Source organism: Stomoxys calcitrans, chromosome 5, assembly GCF_963082655.1.
Source record: "Stomoxys calcitrans chromosome 5, idStoCalc2.1, whole genome shotgun sequence".
NCBI lineage: Eukaryota > Metazoa > Arthropoda > Insecta > Diptera > Muscidae > Stomoxys > Stomoxys calcitrans.
In genome coordinates, this window is record NC_081556.1 from 51,192,465 (window position 1) to 51,216,746 (window position 24,282).

The window sequence follows — 24,282 nt, forward strand, 5'->3', positions numbered from 1 at the left end:
GACCCTACTTCGAAATAGCTGCCATATAGAATGATCTGCGGATTTAGGGTCTTATGCCAATAAAAACGCATTTTTCCGATTTCTTTGAAATTTGGAACAGTGGGTGGTAATAGGCTATCCATGTCCAAACCGAATATGGTCAATATTTGCTCATATTTAGATATATTTACCATATAGAACAATCTTCCTATTTAAGGTCTCAGTCCCAAATATAGAGGATTTAATACCCGATTTGGCAGAAATTTAAAACTGTGGCATGTAAACACAACATTGGTTTAAACAGCTCACGCACGTTCCGTATTTTGTTTCACTATCAAACATCTTCAGTTTGATCTATAATTTAACCATAAGTCTTCTTACAAACGTACAACGCTTGCAAATTATTGTATTTTATTATCAAAATGCGTGCGCTGTTAAAAATGTTTATCGCGCGCTTCATTGTGTTCAGCGTCCAAGCTCATTTTTGCTCAATGGGTGCGTTAATAAATAGAATTGTCGATTTTAGAGTGAAGATCAGTCAGAAGCATCGCAAGAACTACCAATACATCCAGAAATAGTCACAGTTTGGTGCGGTTTATGGGCTGGTAACACAATTGGACCGTACTTCTTCAACGGTGATGGGAATCGTAAGGTAACTGTGAATGGTGAGTGCTACCGTGAGATGATATCCAACTTTTTTTTTGCCCAAAATGTAAGAGCTTGACTTGCATGACATGTGGTTTCAACAAGAAAGTGCCACATGTCATACAGCACGCGTAACAATGGACTTATGGCAATGGCGATTTCGGTGAACATTTTATTTCACCTTCGGGACCGGTCAATTGGCCACCTAGATTGTGCAATTTAACACTGTTAGACAATTTTTTTGGGGCTATGTTAAAGTTCATGTCTACAAAGACAAGCCCGCTTCAATTGACACATTGGAAGGCAATACTGAAGCATTAATTCTTGAGATACCGGCCGAAATGTTGGAAAGAGAAAGGCAAAATTGGACTAAGCGGATCGACCATTTGAGGCGCAGTCACGGTCAACATTTGTATGAAATAATCTTCAAGCTTTAAATTATATACTATCGATTCAAATAAAAATTTCATGAATTTTTCTGAATTTTAAGTTTTTTTCTTTTGAAAAGCTTTTCTATAGCTCTTAAAAAATTACCTTTTGTTAAAGAGCTGGCGAAATACATCGGTCCCTGGCCCTCATATTTAGATTTCCATGCTTAAAACCACTATAAAGGTTCTGGGTATCCTTGAAATATCATTCATTGATAAAAGATTTTGTTTTCATGATTCTCATTATTATATCCACCACCCTAGGATGGGGGTATATTAACCTAGTCATTCCGTTTGTAACACCTCGAAATATTGATCTAGGACCCCATAAAGTATTCGTGATCGTCTCGACATTCTGAGTCGATCTAGACATGTCCGTCCGTCCATCTGTCAAAAACACGATAGCGGTCGAACGCGTAAAGCTAGCCACTGGTACTTTGCATGGATGTAGGTCAGTGGGGATTGTTAATGGGCCACATCGGTTCAGATTTGGATATAGCTCCCATATAAACCGATCTCCCGATTTGACTTCTTGAGCTTCTAGAAGCCGCAATGTTTGTCCGATTTGGCTGAAATTTTGCATGTAGTCTTCTGTTATGACTTCTCACAACTGTGTTAAGTACAGTCTGAATCGGTCTATAACCTGATATAGCTCCCATATAAACCGATCTCTCGATTTGACATCTTGAGCCCCTGGAAGCCGCAATGTTTGTCCAATTTGACTGAAATTTTGCATATAGTGTTCTGTTATGACTTCCAACATCTGTGTCAAGTACGGTCCAAATCAGTCAAGAACCTGATATAGCTCCCATGAAAACCGATCTTCCTATTTGACTTCTTGACTTTGGTTTGGCAGAAGTTTGGTGTGTAGAATAAAATAATGCCCTTTAACTAAATTTATTTTGTATACATTTTTAGCAGAATCCATGGTGGTGGGTCCCCAAGATTCGGCCCGACCGAACTTAAAACACTTTATCTTGTTTTTTTGCTGATCCGGTAAATATTATGATTATATCCATTCACCCAGTTCGTCTTATATCTATCCAAACAGGTCCATTTGATACTTAATCACCTTAACTTTAATTGTTTAATCGTTTCTTGAAAGTCAGTTTCAATTTTTTACACAGCCTAGCTAAAAGACACACTCAATTGAAGTTTTGCATTACAAATATACTCCCCGAACTGATCATACCATTAACAATTTTTCTCATACCATCCTTGGGTGAAAACTCGAATAGCGTTTTTGAATAAAATTAAATCCAGACATGTACACTACTTTTCTAATGGGCGTGTTAACTACGTAAAAATCATAAAACACAACAAATTGCAACTAAATATGATTCATAGTAAAGTGGAATTGCAAAATGGAAAGCGTGCGGGAATGTCGATTGATGAATGAAAGAGTTAGCGTTTGGCATTGCCACTACACTTTGTCCAGGTCCAATCAACTATTGGCAACAATTAAGGCAAATAGGCACGGCATCGCCAACATCAGCAGCAAACAGTTTAGCAGTGGTGTAGTAGAGTCTAACAATTCTACATAAGTTGATGGCAAAGAAACATTGTATCTATATTAAAATGCATGCATAAAGCTAACATATATAGATAGTATGCAGAAGAAATTTAGTAGTAGGATAGGATTTAGATAGTAGTTGGTAGATGGATGCAGTTAATGTGGTGGTTCAGTGAAGACAGCTTCTTTTATTGCGGTGGTTTTTCATCTTCGTCAGCGTCATCATGCACATAAGCGATATTTATTTTACCATACCTGATGCTTCATTGTAGTAGACGCTGACGCGTTCCAATTGCAGATCGCTATCTCCTTTGTAGATACCATTGGGGTCAATGCCATGCTCCTCGGAGATGACTTCCCAAAACTGTAAAAGATTAGAAAAAAAATATTTAATTATAATATGTGGTATACAAATTAACTACATTTATGATTAAATTAAAGTTAATACAACGGAATGTTAAAAGATTCTTTATCATTCACTTTTCCTGTTTGATGGTACCCTAAATTTCATGGGATGGAAATTACACCATCCATTTGGTTTCCTTTTGAGTTTTAGTAAGCAAAATATGAAGTGATCGATTAACAATAGTCCGTATCTATGCGACGTTCAAAGTTGGGTGTAGCACTCTCTAAGGGATGCAGTTGAGAATTTTAGGTCTTTGCATGAAATTAGTAAACAAAGCACACCTGATATGGAATTTATGGTTAAAACAAAAACTATAGCCTGTGCCACTACTTTGGTAGTGATAAAATGTACGGTTCAACTCAAAAATTCTTTGTGGTTCATCTTAGACATGTCCGTCTGTTCGCGGATCCGTCCTGTGCCATTTGAGTGCTTTTGGTGTCCAATCATCACAAAATTATCCACAACACTTTTTAAGGAAGAGCATTATGAGTTTTGGTAAGAATAAATATAGCTCCCAAATATATATATCATCTGATTTGCACTTCTAGTATGTGGTTACTACAATTTTCAACCTATATGCATGAAATTTGGTACGGATTATTACATGTTTTATTACACATCTGAAAGCCTTTGCTAAATTTCATCAACATTAACTTATGGTAATTTAGGTTTGTCACAAGAATGGCGATAAAATGCCCTCTTGAGGTGAATTCGGTGCACACTATCCATCTTTATTATGTTATGTTAGGTTAGGTTTAAGTGGCAGTCTGCCATCAGACTTACTTAGACGTTTTCGTCCATTGTAATACCATTGGAACAGAGAAAGGAAGGTGCCTTCTAGTTCCTACCGTTGAACCATTATAAAGCCCAGTAACTTGCGAATATTCACATCCGCTAAATCAGACAGGTTCTCAAACCTGGAACTCCTTCTAACTGTTAGTGCGGGACACACACACAGGAGGTGTTTTATAGTCTCTTCTTCCGTAAAAGTCGTTGCTGGCAACCTTCAGTCTGTCAGCATGTTTTCCGATTAGAGAGTGACCTGTCATGACGGACACAATGATTGAGATGTCTGTTCTAGCCAATAACAGCAAAGCAGTAGACCTCTTCAAGTCTAGATGAGGCCATATATAGTTTTGGAACGCTCACGGCCCCCTCATTGTGCCCTTCGGGCCTGGTCCTTAGCACTTAGCTTACATGTCGCTAGAGGCATACCCACAGATTACAGTGTCCCTGGAGTGTGTAAGGTAGTTCCTAGTCTCGCAAGCTCGTCTGCTTTAGAATTCCCTGAGATAGCTCTGTGGCCCGGCACCCAGAACAGGTGAATTTGGAATTGTTCAGTCATCTCGTTGATAGATCTGCGACACTCGAGGGCGGTTTTTGTGTTCTGAAATACGTTCTCTATGCATTTAATGATTGCCTGTCTGTCTGAGAAGATATTTATGCCAATGGTCGTAATGACATTATATCTTAGCCATTCTACCACTTCCTTAATTGCAAGGATCTCTGCTTGATACACATTGTAGTGGTCGGGTAACCTCTTCGATATGACCAGTTCTAGACCTTTAGAGTACACCCCAAAACCCACACGGTCGTTTAGTTTGGAACCATCCGTATATAAGTCTATGTAACTTCTGTTACCAGGGATATGGTAGTTCCAATCGGTTCTATCAGGAATAGTGGTACAGTAATTTTTATCAAAAAGCGACTCAGGTAGGGTGTAATCCACACTGGCTGGAACATCAGATATTGTATCAAGTATAACACAATGTCCGTGGCCGCCACATGACCAATGAGAAAGCTTCCTTAACTTTATTATGTTAGTGGATCCCATATTTATCCATCTATTGTATATCTTACCGTTTTAGCAAATCATTTGGAATATTTAACAATGACAGTGTCAAAAAGCTGGGTCAGTTTAGTAACAGAGAACTCCTTATTTATTTGCAACTTTCCCACAGCAAGTGAGTAAAAGATGCACCAAAACTATTTTCACACAACAACATTGCGGAAAAAGGTTAACTACAAGCCTAGATAATAACCATAGCTTAACCTGGGTCATTACAATGTTTCCCTATTCAGAAAAAAATTCTTGGCAATTTTGTTTTTTTTCTGTTTTTGGTCTGGGAAAACTGTGAAATTCTTTTGGAAATTAGAAATGAACCTTATGCCATGGCAAACAATGAAGGAAAAGCCATAAAAAGAATTCAGAGTTTTCACGCAAAGTAATTGCAGGCCAGTTCAAGACTGCACTCAACACCAACACAATGGTCTTGGTAGGCAAGTCTCGGATCATTCATTCTCGTAGTAAAAAGACTTTTCAAGCCATTTGTTGTTGCCATCAGATGGTAATAGTGTTGATGCTGGTGGAGGTGATCTTAAAGATCACCATGACTAAAAAACGCCATTATTATAATCTGCACAATGGGAATTATTCCGCTCTGCACAAATGGGAATTATTCCGCTATAGAGGATTATGGTGATCATCATTATTTGGATATAAATGGTAATAACAGCAGCACCATTCATTCTATCCATATAAACAAGCCAAAAGATACGACAACAAAAAATGTAGTAGCTACAAATTGAAAGATTTATTAGGTTGCGCTTCATTGAAGATGACGCTGAATCTGGCTTTCGTCCATGTCGGCTGTATAGCTAGTTCCCTGGTGCATGAATGAAGTTCGATCAAGACACAATGCAAAGTTGAAGGAGGGGCTGTACTCCAGGCAGGCAAGAAGGCGGGCGCAAGGGCTTTCAGAAATGCGTTAAGGAATGTTGTTTGGCTGTTCAGTTGTGATGTTACATGTGCCACTTCACAGATTGTGGAACACCACATCATACCATCAGCACTAGCGCTGGCAACAGCTTCAGCCATAAACTAAGAACGTGCAACCAATGCAATGAGTGATGGCAACAGAAACTGCATAGGCATGGGCATTCACATCGACATCAGCAACTTACATTTATATTGTTAATGAATTTATTTATTGTAAAATGCAATCATCGGACACAAAAAGAGTCATTACAGAAAAAATACAAAAGAAGTAACATGACAAGAAGTGGTGCTTTGGTGCTGTGCAACCATAACAACATGGGGCCCCATACAAAGCCTGATTGATGTTCGAGTACTATATACTGGCGATCGATGGAAGTGCTGCTGTCGGCAATGCTATCTAAACAATTTCATCAAAAACCATTTTTGATTGCATTCAAAAGCGAAATTTATAGACTCTCTGTCTGTCTGGCTCACTGACTGACTGTTGACACTCCACATAAAGTACGACGAGCTGCCTGATAGACAGGATGGGAGGGAAATTGCTAAGCTTTAGTTGGTCATGCATTTTAATAAGCAATTAAATACAAGGACTTACCTAAAATTTTATGATACACTTTTTATACATTTTATTGAATAAAAACATGATAGAAATCTCTTTTAAGAAATAACTCTGGTTAAAAAGGGACGTTAGATCAATAAAAGTAACTCTCCTATTTTGAACACACTTTGAAAGTCGAAACAGAACGAAACATGCGCCATGCTGAAGGTGTTAAATTGAATGTTTGGATTATAAAGGACCAATTTGGATGTTACTAGTTCTGGGCATGGATTCATCTAAGGTGAAGAATAGGTTGAAAATAAACGAAGCTGGTGTGTTTTACTCGGAGTTAGGGCATACCGTAATCTAAACTGCAGCTTCCGGAGGGCGACTCTGATATCGTCACAAGATACTTGGGACTAGTATTCGTTTCGATATTATCCTTGAACAGAAATTCAGAGGAAATCAGCGTTAGGATACTGTGCGCCTTCAGGAGAATGTACGCCCAGAATGATCTATCGAACGTATAGGGTCATTATAAGACCATACATGAGTATGGTGAATGTCTTAGAATGTTTATGAGTATGGTGAATGTCTTAGAATGTTTAGGAGCTCGAGAAGGTCCAAAGGCTTGACTACGTAAAAATCACGGGAAGGCTAAGGTCCACACCACAGGCTGGGTTTGAAGCTTTGTCGAATATGCAGCCTTTGTCACCGAAGTAGAGATTTACCCAAAAGATAAAATACTGGATGTATGGGGCCATTATTACATCATACAGTGGTATCGTAAACGTTTAAGAGGACTTGTGTTAGGGAGTTCGAGAAGGGCCAAATGTTTGCCTACCTCCCAATCATGGGAATCCTAATGTCTACACCACAGGATGGTTTTGTAACCCTGCGGAATATGCAGTATATTGGGGATTTGCTGCTCTTATTATGATGTGGGTAAAAAATAAAATATAATTAAAAAAAGGAACATACAATTAAATAATTAAATTAAAAAAAATAAAGTCGAACTGAATGAAATGAAATGGAAAAAATAAAATTATATCAAAAAAGTAAAATAAATTAAAATCATATAAAATAAAAATTAAATAAAAAAAATACAAAACAAGGAAAAGGCATTAAGTTTGGATACCCACCAATATATACCAATATATATATATTTAAAAACCTTTCGTCATACTACAGTGAAAAATGCATCATTTATGAACCCATAGCAGCTATATTTAAATATAGCCCGATCTCCACCATATTCAAGAAGGCTTAGTAAGGATCTAACGCAACTCATTGTACCACATTTATCGGTAGAAAAATGCAACTTTTATGAGCTTAAGAACTTAAATCGGGAGATCGGTATATTTATATTACAGCTATATCCAAATATACACAGATCTTAACCATATTGAACACGAATGTCGAGGAGCTTAACACAACCCACAGTGCCAAATGTCAGCGAAATCTAGTAATAAACGTGCTTTTATTATCAAAATGACTTAATTTGGGAGATCGGTACATATAGCCCGATCTAGAGCATATTCGGTACGAATGCCGAGGGGCCTAATGCAACTCATTGTGCTTAACTTCAGCAAAATCGTAATAAATTCACTTGTCATGGATTTAAAACCTTAAAACGGTATAAAAGGCAGCTATATCCTCATCTACACCGATCTGAGCCGTATTGAACGGGGATGTCTTAACACAACTCGCTATACCAAAATTCCTCGAAATAGGATAATTAATTCGCCTATTATGGGTCCAAGACCTTAAATTGAGAGATCGGTCTATACGACACCCAAATCTAGACCGATCTGGGCCAAATTAATTAAGAATGTCGAGAAACCTAACATGGCTTACTCTTCCAAATCTCAGCGAAATCGGACAATAAATGCGCCTCTTGTGGGAGCAAAATCCTAAATCGAGAGATCGGTCTATATGGCAACTATATATAAATTTAGACTGATCTGGTCCGTATTGAAAAAATATGTCGAGAGGCCTAACATAAATCACTATCCCAAATTTCACCGAAATCGGCCTAAGACCTAAAATCGGCAGATTTGTCTTTATGGGGGCTATATCAAGATATAGTCCCATATTGCCCATCTTCGAAAAAAAGCACAGTTAGCTTGAATCTTGAAGGGCTTAGCAATATATATCGGTAGATCAGTGTATAGGGTAGCAATATCCAAATTCAGTCGGATCTTGAACATGCTCGGCAAGAATATTAAGGGTCTTAACACAGCTCACTGTACCAAATTTCAGTGAAATCGAGTATTAAAGGCGACATTAGTTCTTAAATCGGAAACTCGCTTCGATATGAACCCAACAGTTATAGTATGGCATCCCAGGAAAATTTTTGCTTCCAAAGATGTAAAAAATATTTAGTTTTTGGTGATCTGGATGAACTCCGAAACTACACCAAAATGTTCATCCTTTTCAGTGAATTTTATTCGTTTTCTATACCCTCCAGCATAGGGTGGGGTATATTAGTTTCGTCATTCTGTTTGTAACACATCGAAATATCCATTTCCGAATCTATAAGGTATATATATTCTTGATCGGCGTAAAAATCTAAGACGATCTAGCCATGTCCGTTCGTCTGTCTGTCGAATTCACGCTACAGTTTTTAAAAATAGAGATATTGAGTTGAAACTTTGAACAGATTCTTTTTTTTGTTTATAAGCAGGTTAAGTTCGAAGATGGGCTAAATCGGACAATATCTTGATATAGCCACCATATAGAGCGATCCGCCGATTTAGGGTCTTAGACCCATAAAAGCCACATTTATTATCCGATTTTGTTGAAATTTTAGACAGTGTTTGGCCCCTCAGCATCATTTTTCAATTTGGCCTAGATCGGTATAGACTTGGATATTGCTGCCATATAGACCGATTCGCCGATTTAGGGTCTTAGACCCATAAAAACCACATTTATTATCCGATTTTGCTGGAATTTGGGACAGTGAGTTATGTTAGGCTCTTCAATAACCTTCTGCAATTTGACCCAGATCGGTCCAGATTTGTATATAGCTGCCATATAGACTGATCTCTCGATTTAAGGTCTTGCGACCATAAAAGGCGCATTTATTTTCCGATTTTGCTGAAATTTGCGTGAATTGCGATAGGCCTTTCGACATCCTTCATCAATTTGGCCAAGATCGGTCCAGATTTTGATATAGCTGCCATATAGACCGATCTCTCGATTTAAGTTTTGGGGCCATAAGAGACGCATTTATTGTCCGATTTTGCTGAAATTTGGGATAGTGAGTTGTGTTAGGCTGTGTGTTAGATATAGAGTTGTATCTCGATATAGCTGCTATGAGGCATAAGGTATGCATTTTTTTACCGGATTTTGGCGAAAGGTGGTTTAAGTATATACCTGAGGTGGTGGGTATCCAAAGTTCGGCCCGGCCGAACTTAACGTCTATTTACTTTTTTTATTGTTGTATATTCTCAATGTATTTTTAATCGGTTTACAAAATTTAACTAAAATCTTGGGATCTTATACGAAAAACGAAACTTAAAGGCGGCCTAGTTAAAAATCAGGGCGGCCTAGGAAAATAGAAACTATAACAGGAAAATCGACCAAAAATTATGCAATAATATGGCAAAAACCTTTTCAAAGCATCTGACTCAAAAATTTCAAAATGGAGTGTGGAACATCAAACACTCAATCAAGCAAATGTCTATATGAAACTAAAAAAAATTAAATTCATTTATAATTGCCCAATTTATATGCCACAGAAGCGTATAAACTTAGCATATTCATTGCTATTCTATATTACGTCCCAAGATGTTGGAATAGAACAAACTGTGTCACTTTAGAAGTACATTCCATTTTATTTTGCTGGGATACTATGGCCACACCATAACTTCTAACCTGTCTATGGGCAAACAACAAAGATCGGTGAAGAGGGCCCTCAGACATCAAAAAATAAATTTCTGTCAGATTTGTATTCTACTTTTAAATACCTTTCAATTGATACCCATATTGCCCAAAGGGGTAAAAGTGTCGTGTTGGGTGGTGTTTTGGATGTGGGGAACCCCCCGACACTAAGAGTTACATTTTTATACTCTACTCCTAAATACCTATCATTTGATACCCATATTGACCCAGTCAGTAAATATGTCCGTTCGAGCGGGTTTTGAGATGGGTTGTCCCCCCAGGTTAGTTGACGCCAAAATTTTACACCATATTAGTTTTTTTTGGGTACCATGAGATGGCAACAAACAGATGTTAGCATAACGCTGAACGCCTGGCGTGAACATCAGAAAGTTTTTTAGCGGTGGTTATCCCCTCATAATACTGGGGACATTTGTGAGGTACTTTGCCATGTAACAACTTCTCCCCAAAGAGCTATCGCACTGCGCCACGCCGTTCGGACTCGCCTATAAAAAGCAGGCCCTTTATCGTAGAGTTTAGCCTTGAATCGGACAGCACGCATTGATCTGTGAGAAGTTTGCCCCTGTTCCTTAATGGAATGTTAGTGGGCAAATTTGCAAAAAGCAGGCCCCTTATCGTAGAGCTTAACCTTGAATCGGGCAGCACGCCATTGATCTGTGAGAAGTTTGCCCCTGTTCCTTAATGGAATATTAGTGGGCAAATTTGCAAAATGTTATTTAAATCGGCGCATGCATCTCCGAACGCGTAAGCTAGCCGCTTGAATTTTCCACAGATACTTAATATCGATGTAGGTCGTTGGGGATTGCAAATGAGCAATATCGGTTCAGATTTAGTTATAGCTCCCATACATACTAATCTCCCGAATTGACTTCTCGAGCCCCTGAAAGCCGCAATTTTTGTTCGATTAGGCTGAAATGTTGCTCATGGTGTTTTGTTATGACTTCCAACAACTCTGTCAAGTACGGTCCAAATCGGACTGTACCCTGATATAGCTCCCATATAAACCGATCTCACGATTTGACTTCTTGAGCAGTGGGGAGCCGCAATTTTTGTCCGTGAAATTTTGCACATGGTGTTTTGTTATGACTTTCAACAACGGTGTCAAGTACGGTCCAAATCGGTCTTTACCCTGATATAGCTCCCATATAAACCAATCTCCCAATCGACAAAATTCAGTGAAATTTTCTCCAAAAATTTCAGTGAAATTTTGTCTTTAGAGAAAATTTTATTTTCCATTTCCATTTTAAAGGCAGTAGCATGAATTCAATAGACAGACGAACAGACATTGCTAGACTGTCTTTGAATTTTACAAGAATCAAGAATATAACTACTTTAGGGTCGGAAATGAATAATTCCATGTGTTACAAATAGAATGACAAACTGAATATGCCCCTATCCTTCGGTGCTGGGTATATAAAATTCGAGTGTGCTAAAAAAATTTGGATTTCGATCCAGGACACAGTGGATTCTCTACAGATTCATCTATAAAAGAGAAGAGATCAGACGGTACTTTGTACTAAGGAAAAAATTGCCCCTCAGTTCTTTATTGGGGAAAAACTTCCATTCCTTAATTATAAAAATGCAGTAGAACTATATGTTAACCTTTTCACAAATTATATCACCCCAATCTACACCCAAACATTTGCACATAAATTCATTCTGACGATCTATAAAAAGAAAACTTTATATGCATTCGATATTGAGTGTTTTGGAGTCTTGTATTTTTATTTTGCTAAAATATTTGCTAAAGTTGTTGCTTCCATTAGTTTGGGCAATACATCACCCAGGGCAGATCAGTTGAACGACAAAATGTTTGTTGACTGTCAAATTGAACAAGAAATGCAGCGTGAGCAACACCACCAAATCAATGATTGCTGAAAAATGGTTTTACCTTTTTTGGTCAAGAAACGCCGAATACGCAGCTGGAACATTCAATTTTGTGTTTGGCAACAATCTGCGAATGAAATGCTTTTGTGTGTGTTGAGGATTATCTCATTATGCATCATGGGGCACATTAAATTTTATTAACCGCATCAAAGTGAAACAAAACTACAATTATGTGGCATTAAATATCCAGTTGAGCATTGAGATTAATTATTTCCCAACTGGGTGTGGAGTGATGGGGATATATATATTTTTTTGTCTTTGTTTTTGACAAAGCAATGGGTCGAAATTCCCCACATTAAATGGCGTGTTAAAAAAAGCTTCCGTTAGAAACCAATTTTTGAAATTGTTTAAATTTTAGTAAAAATTTTTGTCTTAAGTGGATTAAAAAAGTGACATAATACAGGAATTGATTTATGTTTGGTACTGGATTTGATTTTCTACTTCTTTAGAAAATTTGTCTATGTTTTACTTCTGTTAGAATGGGCTAGATTTTTGTGCTTCATTCTTCATACAATGATTCATGATGTTGGAATGTTTCCCATTTTCTTGCCATATTAGAGTTGATCTCCTTCTCGAAATAAATGCTAAATTTAGTTTCTGACTTTTTTTTTCACTTTCCTCATTTCTAGTTGGAATATCTTGGCAGCTCCGCATGAGTTAAATTTAATATTTCCCTTTTGAGTTATTTTTAAATAGCGAGAAAAGCTAAAAGCAAGAACAGCAGGAGCATAAAACAAAATCGAAAAAAAGCAAGAAGTCAAAAAAATCCCCCTGACCAAAAATTATAACTCAACCCATACACAGTGTGTCACAACATTATGATCCCCAGGAGCGCTATCCTCAACCATAAATGCTACGCATGCATATACAACACACCCAAAATGCATATTCAACGTTGCATGTGCAACAACACAACCTCATTGACATCACCACTCTGCCTACTTAGCTCTTGGTGTGCGAGTACAAAGCCATAACCGAAAAAAAAGAACTCAAGTTGACAAGTGTTATGTGTCAAAAAAAAAAAAAATAAGACAAAGAAGAGAAAAATTAATATGTATATATGCCTTTGCCTTTATTTATTAAAAATACAGCAATTTGTTTGTGTTTCATTCACTTCACTTGAGAGAGATATGATATTTTTAACAGCAAAATTGTTTGGATCTTTATAATAGAAAATTAAAATAAATTAAATACAATAAATTTAAAATAAAATAAAAAACATATAACAAAATAAAATAAAATTCAGTATGAAAAAATAAGACAAAATAAAATAAAGTAAAAATATAATAAATTAAAACAAGTAAAAGCGTGCTAAGTTCGGCCGGGCCGAATCCTCCACCATGGATCGCATTTGTCGAGTTCTTTTCCCGATATCTATTTTTAGGCAAACAAAGGATAAAAAACGAATTACTATGCTTCTGAAGATATATCAAGTTATGGTCCGATTCGAACTATGTTAGGTTAGGTTTGGTTTCAAGTGGCAGTCTGCCATCAGACTCACTTAGACGTTATCGTATTGTGATACCACAGGAACAGAAGAAGGAAGATGCCTTCTAGTTCCTACCGTTGAACCATCCAGATCGCTTTAAAAAGCCCAATAACTTGCGAATGTTCGCATCCGCTAAATCAGGCAGTTTCTCAAAGAAATGAGAACCTAAAGTGAAACTCCTTCTTACTGCTAGTGCGAGACACACACACAGAACATGTTCTATAGCCTCCTCTTTTTCAATGTCCCCACAGCTTCTGCAAAAGTCGTTGCTGGCAACCTTCAGTCTGTCAGCATGTTTTCCGATTAGACAGTGACCTTTCATGACGGACATTATGACTGAGACGTCTGCTCTAGCCAATGACAGCAAAGCAGTAGACCTATTCAAGTCTAGATTAGGTTACATAGTTTTGGAATGCTCACAGCCCCCTCTTTGTGACCATCTATCATTCGTTATCCTTCGGGCCTGGTCCTGAAAACTTAGCTTACATGTCGCTAGAGGCATAACCACAGATTCCAGTATCCCTGGAATGTGTAGAGTAGTTCCTAGTCTCGCAAGATCATCCGCTTTACAATTCCCTGGGATATCTCTGTGGCCGGCAAGAAGAACAGGTGAATATTGAATTGTTCAGCCATCTCGTAGAGAGATCTGGGACAGTCGAGGGCTGTTTTTGTGTTCAGAAATAGGTTCTCCAGGCATATAATGGCTGCCTGGCTCTCTGAGAAGATATTTATGCCACATGTCGTAATGACAATTGGCCAATCCAAGTGACAATTGGCCAATGCAAGTGATTGGCCAAAGCCAATCACTTTTCGCATGTTGTGTTATGACATCGAAAAACTGTGTTAAGTATGGTTTAAATCGGTTCATAACCTGATATAGCTGCCATATAAACCGACCGCGGATTGACTTCTTAAGCCTCTAGAGGCCGCAATTCTTATCCGATTTTGCTGAAATTTTGTACAACGGCTTTTCCCATAACCTTCAACATGCATTGTTCAATATGATCTTACTCGATCTATAGCCTGATACAGCTCCCATATAAACCTATCTCTCGATTTTGCTTCTTGAGCAACTACAAGGCGCAATTCTTATCCGAATGAACTGAGATATTACACAATGACTTCTACAATGTTCAGCATTCATTTATCATCCGAATCGGAATATAACTTGATATAGCTCCAATAGCATAACAATATTCTATTCCTAAAGAGATACCGCGTATAGAACTCGACTAATGCGATCCATGGTGGAGGGTATATAAGTTTCGGCCCGGCCGAACTTAGCACGCTCTTACTTGTTTTTTTTTTTATTTTTTCCATGCTGATTTCCTTTCCTTATTACATCCTTAAAATATTCTGATCATTCAAATTCTGTAAGCCTTACTCACCCTCGTGAGAGATGATAAATGACAACATTTCTAAAGACTTTGACTAGTTGTCAGCGAACAACTCCCAGAAATGCAACCAGCCATTGGAAGCATTGGAAGTCGGCAATTGGCAAACATATGTTCGAATGTCTGATGTTTCTTCTATGCTTAAAAGTCTGGAAAACCAGCATAAATGTATCCATTTACACAAAAGCACTGCTGTTGCACTGCCATTACCAGCAGATGGGGCTAGCAAGAGTGATCTTTTGATCTCAAACTGGAAATTGTAATAAATTAAGCTTAAAAGAGAGTCCAACCTCAGTGTCGAGAGTGTAATGTATCATTTTGATTATTATTTGCTTTTAAAGTGTGCCATCATTACTTCTATATACCACATTTTTCATTATTACCAGTGGTATTATGTCTGTTGGCTATGTAATTGCTTTCGCCGACAAGGCATCAGTTTGTAATGCCAAGAGCATTGACATGAATTGCTAAACATTCGGTACGCCTTAGACTTGGACTTTCATTTCATCTTTGCATGCAAAACAATTTGTTTTCGTGTTAATTTTTTTAAGGCTTTTTCTGTAATTTGGGAAGAAAATTGCATATATGGCAATTAGGTTCAATTAGCCATTTGTATATGTACCTCGGATAATGGCTCTCAAGTTAGTTTTCAAAATAGTGATTTGAAAATATCATTTTAGCCAATATGTATGGTCATAGATCAAGTTATGTCTATATTTTACATCTTAACGCCAGTTTTCTTGTTTGAAAAGTTGAGTGGAGTGGGAGTTTTGTTATTTCGCTTCGCAAGAATATTTTCGGAAAAAATTTAAGATCTACAGATCTAGAGCCAAGGAGTAGACAGGGAATGGACTTCTAAGACCCAGCTGTTGCGGTGGTAGTAGATAAATCCAGCTCCTGCGTATCACGCCGTAGCATAATAAACGACTGGTATGCAGTGGCTTTTAACGAAAACACCTGGTTCGAGTCATGAAAACAAGACCAAACCTATTTTATCGTCGCATGCCTATAATTTGCCAGACCATCGGCATTCTCTGGCAAATTAATATGGGCTTTGAGGGTTTTTGATAGTGAAGATGGAGCATCGCTTTAAAATTTATTTTGAGATTTGGTGCGAATAATCCTAAAGCTCTCACCATTAAATGGAGAGTCTCCCTTAACTAAACCCGGAGATTCGCTGAACAGGCGAAGTAGTCAGCCAAAAGGCTGCGGTCATCTGGAGGAAATCTCTGTTTTTGGTTTGCATAAGAAAAATCGGATATCGGATTTTGCCAGACAGTTATATGGTGTCACTTTCGACGCATACCTTTAAATACGTTCGCTGCTGGCACTACACAAAATAATATACACTATTATTTGTCTGCTATACTTCGTTATGCTAATTCTAGTAGAGGCAAGCAAGTGATTCAAATACGATATCAATATCGCAAATCAGAGCAACGGTTTTTTATTTGTGCAATACTCTTCCCAAAAATATCCAAACTGTATGGAACGAAAAACATTTTAAAACTTCAATTTTTAATCGCTTTCTAAACAATTTATGAACAATTCTAACCATTTTTTTTATCAACTTTAAGGAAGATAGTCCTTCTCGACCAATGGCACAGGCATGAATACCAAGGATTCCCACAAATCCTGAATCTATACTTGAGAGACTAAGGGATTGTATTCCAAATCTTGCAACCGATTCAACAAGTTGAAGCTGAAGGTGTATAGAAGCGGTGGGATTGGAAAACCAGGAGACGACTGATCAGTTGTTGTGGAACCCTTGTCTGAGGAACTATCCACCACGTCTCTACACCCAAAAAAATAAAGAATTGCGCCCTTTAGGGGCTCAAGAAGCAAAATCGGGAGATGGGTTTATATGGGAGCTGTATCAGGCTATAGACCGATTCAGACCATAGTTGACACGTATGTTGAAGGTCGTTGTACAAAATTTCAGCTAAATCGGATTATAATTGCGCCCTTAAGAAGTCAAGATCCCAGATCGGTTTATATGGCAACTATATCATGTTATGTACCGTTTTTGGAAGTCATAACGAAACACGTCATGCAAAATTTCAGTCAAATCGAATAAGAATTGAGCCCTCTAATGGCTCAAGAAATCAAAATCCAAGATCGGCTTATATGGCAGCTATAACAGGTTATGGTCCGATTTGAACCATACTTAGCACATACTTTGGAAATTATAATAAAACACGGCATGTGAAATTTCAGCCAAATGGGATAAGAATTGCGCCCTCTAATGGTTCAAGAAGTCAAAATCCAAGATCGGCTTATATGGCATCTATTATAGGTTATGAACCGATTTGAACCATACTTAGCACAGTTGTTGAAAGTCATAACAAAACACGTTTCAGCCAAATCGGATAAGAATTGCGCCATCTAGTGGCCTAAAAGAGGTGTCGTATATATATGTCGTATATGTCGAATATAAAAAGGACGTCTCTTATCATTGAGCTTAAACTTGAATCGGACAGCTATTTTGTATCTTTAATTACAGTTCATCGTTATCTTGTCACAAGGCCATTTTCCTAACATTCAACGATATTTTGACCTTAATTTTAGGTTTTTGTCTTTAATAATAAGACGCAAAGTTAAGGATTTATTAACCTATCATTTAAAATAAAATATCCTTAATATAAAGGTTTATTTTTTTGATATTTTTTACCAAAGGAAATGTTTACTTAAAAAGTTGGAAAACTGATCATCTTTAAATTAAAAATTTTTCAGTGCAGGCTATCGTAGGAGATACAAAAATCTGCCCTTAATAGAATATTATATCCATCAATCGTCTCCATTCAGGGCATTTAAAGGGTTCCCTAAAGTTTATTTATTAACTTTAACAACAATTTGGCTTACCCTTTCAGACAGAATTACACTAATGTATATCTCTTAGAATTAATTACCTGTAATTAAAAGAAATTATAAGTTTATTAGCAACAGACACATATAAAAAACGGTAAATAATTTAAATGTTGTTCTCTTATTATGTTATTTGTATAAAACAATTTAAGAAATAAATCTCTGTTTCCTACTACCAAAAAAAATCGAATAAAATCCAAATGCCTCTCAATATTTGCTTTGCGCTTCATTAATCCAGCTTTAACCCTTTAAGGACATATGTCCTATTTGTATTTTTGCTCTAAACTCCTCATTTATTAATGGATTTTTGAAAAATTGCATTTAATTGAGAGAGAATCAATAAAGGTACAAAATTCCACATTCACCCATGAATATGAAATTCCCGTTTCGTTTTGGAAAGATGTCAAATACAAAAATTTGCATTATTTTGTTCATTAATTTAAAATATCTCCATTCCGAAGATTAGATAGGCTAGGGAGCTAAATGCCTCCTCTATCACAAATTTTCTACATAAATTGATTTGGTGATATAGATTTCCCTTTACACTTTCTACACTGATAAGACATATATGTCCCATTCACCCTCAAAGCGAATGGGACTTAAGATTTCTCCAATTTGGCTGGAGTTTAGCATTCAAGTTACACCTATTGTCTCCAATACCCAAACTGGATACGGCCGAGATAGCTCCATAAATAGATATAACCTCAAATTGCCAACCTTTTGATAACTCATATTTATCGGATTTGACCGGATTTTTGTTATATAAATAAACGTACAGTGAGCGCCTACATGAATTAGTACAAAAGCCACACTTTTACAGGTTTTTTTTGCCAAATACCTTAAACTTTTTTTCATCACTAAATAAAACGTTGTGTTAGAAAGTTAATGATTTTCGTATAACTAGTAAATTTTAAGATGAAATAATTTTTTTGTAATCAAATGCTTTCAAATGCTGTATAACCACAACATCTTCACCTCCCCACCACAATAAGACGCGCATAAATTATGTTTATGGTGTTTCCACCTCTGGGCAGGGATCCGGAGCGCCCCAGCAAACATAAACCGATCTCCGGATTGTACTTTTTGATCCCCTAGAAGGCATAATTCTTATCCTATATGAAAAAAATTTTACATAATATCTCACACCGCTAACATCCTTGATAATAAAACTCCAACTTCACCATTTTTTTACCAAAACTTCTATAGGGCGCAATTCTTATTCAATTTGTCTGAAAATACATGCCAGTATGATCTGAATCCGTCTCTAACCTGATATTGCTTCCATATTAAAAGGGATCATCCGATTTTACTCCTTAAGCAAATCCCGGAAGCAATTCCTAGCCTGGTCCTTTTTAGTTTCGCCAAAATAACTTCTTAACAAAAACAAGTAAAAGCGTGCTAAGTTCGGCCGGGCCGAATCTTATATACCCTCCACCATGGATCGCATTTGTCTAGTTCTTTTCCCGGCATCTCTTCTTTGGCAAAAAAGGATATAAGAAAAGATTTGCTCTGCTATTAGAGCGATATCAAGAGATGGTCCGGTTTGGACCACAATTAAATTATATGTTGGAGACCTGTGTAAAATATCAGCCAATTCGAATAAGAATTGCGCCATTTGTGGGCTCAAGAAGTAAAATAGAGAGATCGATTTATATGGGAGCTGTATCGGGCTATATACCAATTCAGACCATAATAAACACGTATGTTTATGGTCATGAGAGAATCCGTCGTACAAAATTTCAGCCAAATCGGATAGGAATTGCGCCCTCTAGAAGTTCAAGTCCCCAGATCTGTTTATATGACAGCTATATCAGGTTATAAACCGATTTGAACTATACTTGGCACAGTTGTTGGGTATCATAACGATTGAAATTTCATTCCAATCGGATAAGAATTGCGCACTCTAGAGGCTCAAGAAGTCAAGACCCAAGATCGGTTTATATGGCAGCTATATCAGGTTATGGACTGATTTGAACCATACTTGGCACAGTTGTTGGGTATCATAACAAAACACGTGGTGCAAAATTTCATTCTAATCCGATAAGAAATGCGCACTCTAGAGGCTCAAGAAGTCAAGACCCAAGATCGGTTTATATGGCAGCTATATCAAAACATGGACCGATATGGCCCATTTACTATACCAACCGACCTACACTAATAAGAAGTATTTGTGCAAAATAGGAATTAGGACTTTTCTTCTTAGCAAATAGGACTTTTCTAAGAACATAGACTTTTCTAAGAAATATTAAAACTTTATCAAGCGGCTATTTCTTCGTCCTCAAGGGGTTAACGATATGCAACCTAGGTAAGTGTGAGAGTTCTACCACCCATAGACTTGCATTTCTAATGCATTCACAATTAGCTAAAATATATTGTTTAGGTTGTCGTCATCATCATTACCATCTTCCTTATTATATTTCTTTAGCATAAACACAGTGGTAAGGTTTAGTTTTGAAACAACAAACAAATGGAAATGCGTCTAAAACAAACAAACAGGCAACAATCACAACACCGCACGTCACAGCATACCAAAACCACCACGAAGACATAGGGCAAGTGAAGTCTCTTTTTCTTGAGTTTATGAAGTGTGAAACAAGCCCAATGATAATATTTATGCAAAATGCGCAAGAAGGAAATCTGCATGCCAATGCATGTGTGAGTGTGGAGAGAATGTGCATTGCCATGTATGTGTGATTGTTATCATGCGAAAGTTGCCATGAAAATTTCAACTCCACGGCCAGTGATTGACGGAGTTGGGGCTAATGCCCTACCCCAAAAAAACCACAGCCCAAGAAGCAGACAATAAACTACAAACAAAGTAATTAATGCTATACGATTGGTGGAGGAGTGGAGGAGGAGAAGAACAATATGTGAGGATTGCAAGAACGGATAAACTGCTCTGTTTTCTTCTTCTTTATTAGGAAATTGAATGTAGTGTCTGATGTAATACATGACGACAACCAATCTTTTTTTTCGCCAGCAAGCTTAACTTAAGAGCATTTAAGTTAAGAGTAACTGCAAGATTGATAGTCACTCACTCCTCTTACATGATCAACTGGTATGTGCCTCGGCGTATCTAACAGCATGCAATACTGGACTCTTGTGAATATGGCATGTCTTATGCCGCCGAATACGGATGCTATTAAAACAAACGGTTTCATTCTTTTTTTAGTTCGTTCGTTCTATAGTTTTGTTTTGAGGATTTTTATTTCAACCAGAAAATAACACCATTTCCAAAATGAATGCAAATACATTTTAAAACAGGGAAATGCGTCCCTTCATTTGTAGTTTTCATACCTTCCACCAAAAAATGGTGTATACAAATTTCGCCATTTTGTTGTACCTCATGGAACTTTTGATCTGAGACCCAACAATTTTATATACTCTTGATTGTATTACGACAACTAGTGGGGTCCTTTGACGATAGTTGTCCTCTTCGAGAAAGGAAATCTGCCCAAGAAAAACCCTGGATGACCGGGAGATTCGCAATATTGGGAAAGAGGTTCGCAGACTTTATTACAGAGCACGTCGTAAAAAAGCGAAAGTTTCTTATGATGTGTATTACACATGGCTCAAAGAATACAGAGCGGCAAAACGTGCCTCCTGGAAGCTTCTCTGCAAACAGGTTGATAGCGCTAATGATGCTGCCAAGATGAAAAAATTTATCTCAAAAACCCATGTCCAAACTGAAACCTTTGTAGACGACATGGGAGTGAAAGCAGAGACAACGGAGAACATGTTGAGACTTTTGATGAAAACCATTTTCCACAGGATACGACGGGACTCACGGAGACACCGGAATCTTGGAATAATGAGGTTGATCGAAGGCTTACCATTACGGAATTAATGGTAAAGGAAACCTTGAGGAGCTTTAAACCACTTAAGTCACCCGGACCTGATGGAATATTTCCGGTGTTACTACAGAAGGAGGCCGAGTATTTGGCGTCCCATCTGGCCGCAATTTTCACAACACGCCTAGGACTTCATATACTCCGAAAGCCTGGCAGGAGGTAAGGGTGCCATTTATTGTATATCCAAGCCCGGCAAGTTATGGGACACCAAAGGCCTACAGATCTATAAGCCTTACGTCCTTTCTACTTAAAACCATGGAACGTATTTTAGATACTATGAGACAGAGTAGAACATCCAGCGAACTGTTCACATACAAACAGCATGCCTATATCAAAGGATGGTCGGTGGAGACTGCTCTGCACGAGGTTGTGTATAAAATAGAAGAATCCTTCGATGCCAAGACTTACACACTGGCGGTATGAATTGATATCGAGGAGGCGTTTAACAATGTGCGATTTGGCAGTGAAGGCCAGAGGACTGCCGTCCATAAATGACGAACAGTAAAAAACAGTGTAAAGACGAATACAGTGAACCAGCGAACACAGTGATACGCCGAAGCGATCAGTAGAACGACGAAAATCCTGTGGGGGAATCTGAACCGTGTGAAAACGAGGCTGTTACTGAAAGGAAGTAAGCAGGAGGTCAGTATAGCTTTCGGTATCATAACGGGATTCATGGTTTTAGATGCTAACTGGCCTAGATGCATGTCCACAGTGGAATGGGACGGATAAATATACGCATCCCTCGCTTCAACCTAACACCTAAGCAAAATCGATGCGGCATGTATAGGGCATGTTGGGACGATGATGAGACGTTCGGGCATTTCCCATGTAATTGCTCGGCTTTCGCAATTAACAGACACTGGCACATAGGTGGGAACACAACACCAGACATGAACCAATTAGGACGGTAAGGACACGAACAATCTTGCATTGTAAGAAGGAGATTTACGCCTTCTCTGAGGATGGGAAAATCCGTATCGTTTGGGTGCCGGCCCATAACGGAGTAAGGGGAAATGAAAGGGCGGACGATTTAACGGTAAAGGCCAGAGGACTGCAGTCAATAAACTTGGTTGACCCGATGCCTTTCGTGTCGATGCAGTCCGTGTTAAGAGAGTGGGCGACGAATGCGTATGCAATATTGTGGAACAGCGAAAGGGTCGGTAGGATGGCAAAAATCCTATGGGGGGGATCCAGATCGTGAGAAGACGAGGCTATTACTGAAAGGAAGCAAGAAGGAGGTCAGTATAGCTATTGGTATCATAACGGGACACATAGGACTTCGAGCTCACTTATGTAAAATCGGGGCGACAAGTGATAGCATGTGTAGGGCATGCGGGGAAGATGATGAGACGTTGGAGCATTTCCCTTGTCCAGTTTTCCGAATCTTTATGTCGGTGATGGGTCCGTCGTCGGGTTCCTGTTTGTTAGGCTGTGTTGGGTCTCTCGCCACTGCACTGCCTGATATTTTAGTATTAGGATCATTGCTTCTCCTAGTCTTTCCAATATTAAGAGATGACGTGATTGTCTCATTGTCGGCCTCCTGTTTGTTGGGCGATGTTGAGTCACCTGCCACTGCACGGCCTGGTGTCGCAGAATGAAAGTTTCTGCCAATCCTAGTCTTCCGAATCTTGAAAAATACAGCTTTGCTCCCGTAGTGCGCCATGCCTTTAGTCTTAGCCAAAATTGTCACGGAGACTTGAACAATACCAACCACAAACAGAGTTCCTTCCTCCTTCTCCTCCCTGTGGAAGACCACCCCCTTCTCTACGACCAAACCTAGGTGTTTGCTTGCCCAAGAATCCCAACATGCGTTCCGTCGCAAATTTACTGCCCCATCCCTTGATGAAGCCCGTAGCCTTTGTGAGCTGGAGGATATTCACCTTTCTCACAAGGTCGAGCTTTGCGCCCTTCCAGGGAGTGTGAATACCTCTGACGAGCTGTTTGACGGTATCAATACATTCCGCCGACGCAAAACGCAGCGTAAAGATGTCCCCTCTAAAATCGCAGCTCATCATTTGTATGGGTGGACCCTCTACAAAGTTCCACACATGTTCAAAATCCGATCGTTAACCAGATCCTCCACTTGGGACCGATGATCTGGTGGAATCCTACCGGATACACAGCCGATATTGATGACTGCATAAGTCAGCTCATCTCAGTTGTGCTTCTTTGCCACTCTGGCGTGAGAGGGCGGCTCCTTACCATTCTCAGCGGCCATCTTCCCCCTTCCCATTCCGCGATGGCTGTGGCCTTTTTGAAGTCATAGTCCTCCATGAAGACTGAGGGGCCGTGCACGCTTCCTTCGTTCCTGTTCCAACGTTGTCCACCTCCGCAGGACACCGTATGGAGTCTCCATTGCGGGATGGATGGCTTGGTTTTCCCAGAGTACTTGAAAGCGGGGAGTTTTTTTCTTCTTCAGTATTTTAGCAGTATTATGCTCTTCGGGAGATCCGATTCTTTTTCCAGCTTCTGTAGAAGTGTTTGGAATGTCAGTTCTATCCCTTCCAGCATCCTGCACTTTTTCCCGATTACGCTGCCGGTACATACTCCTCTGTCTCTTTCATCGTGCACCGGATCGATTTCTCGGTCTGTTTGGGAGCTC

General features: G+C 38.5%; 1 protein-coding gene across 2 annotated transcripts in view; it reads right to left on the reverse strand.

The window, feature by feature from the left end:
• LOC106095737 (tubulin beta-3 chain) overlaps nt 1-24,282 on the reverse strand; it is a 70,799-nt gene that overhangs the window by 6,597 nt on the left and 39,920 nt on the right. For both annotated transcript variants that reach the window (XM_013263063.2, XM_013263062.2), the window contains exon 2: nt 2,821-2,929. In XM_013263063.2, the coding sequence (XP_013118517.1) occupies nt 2,821-2,929 (109 nt within the window). The remainder of the gene's footprint in view (nt 1-2,820; nt 2,930-24,282) is intronic.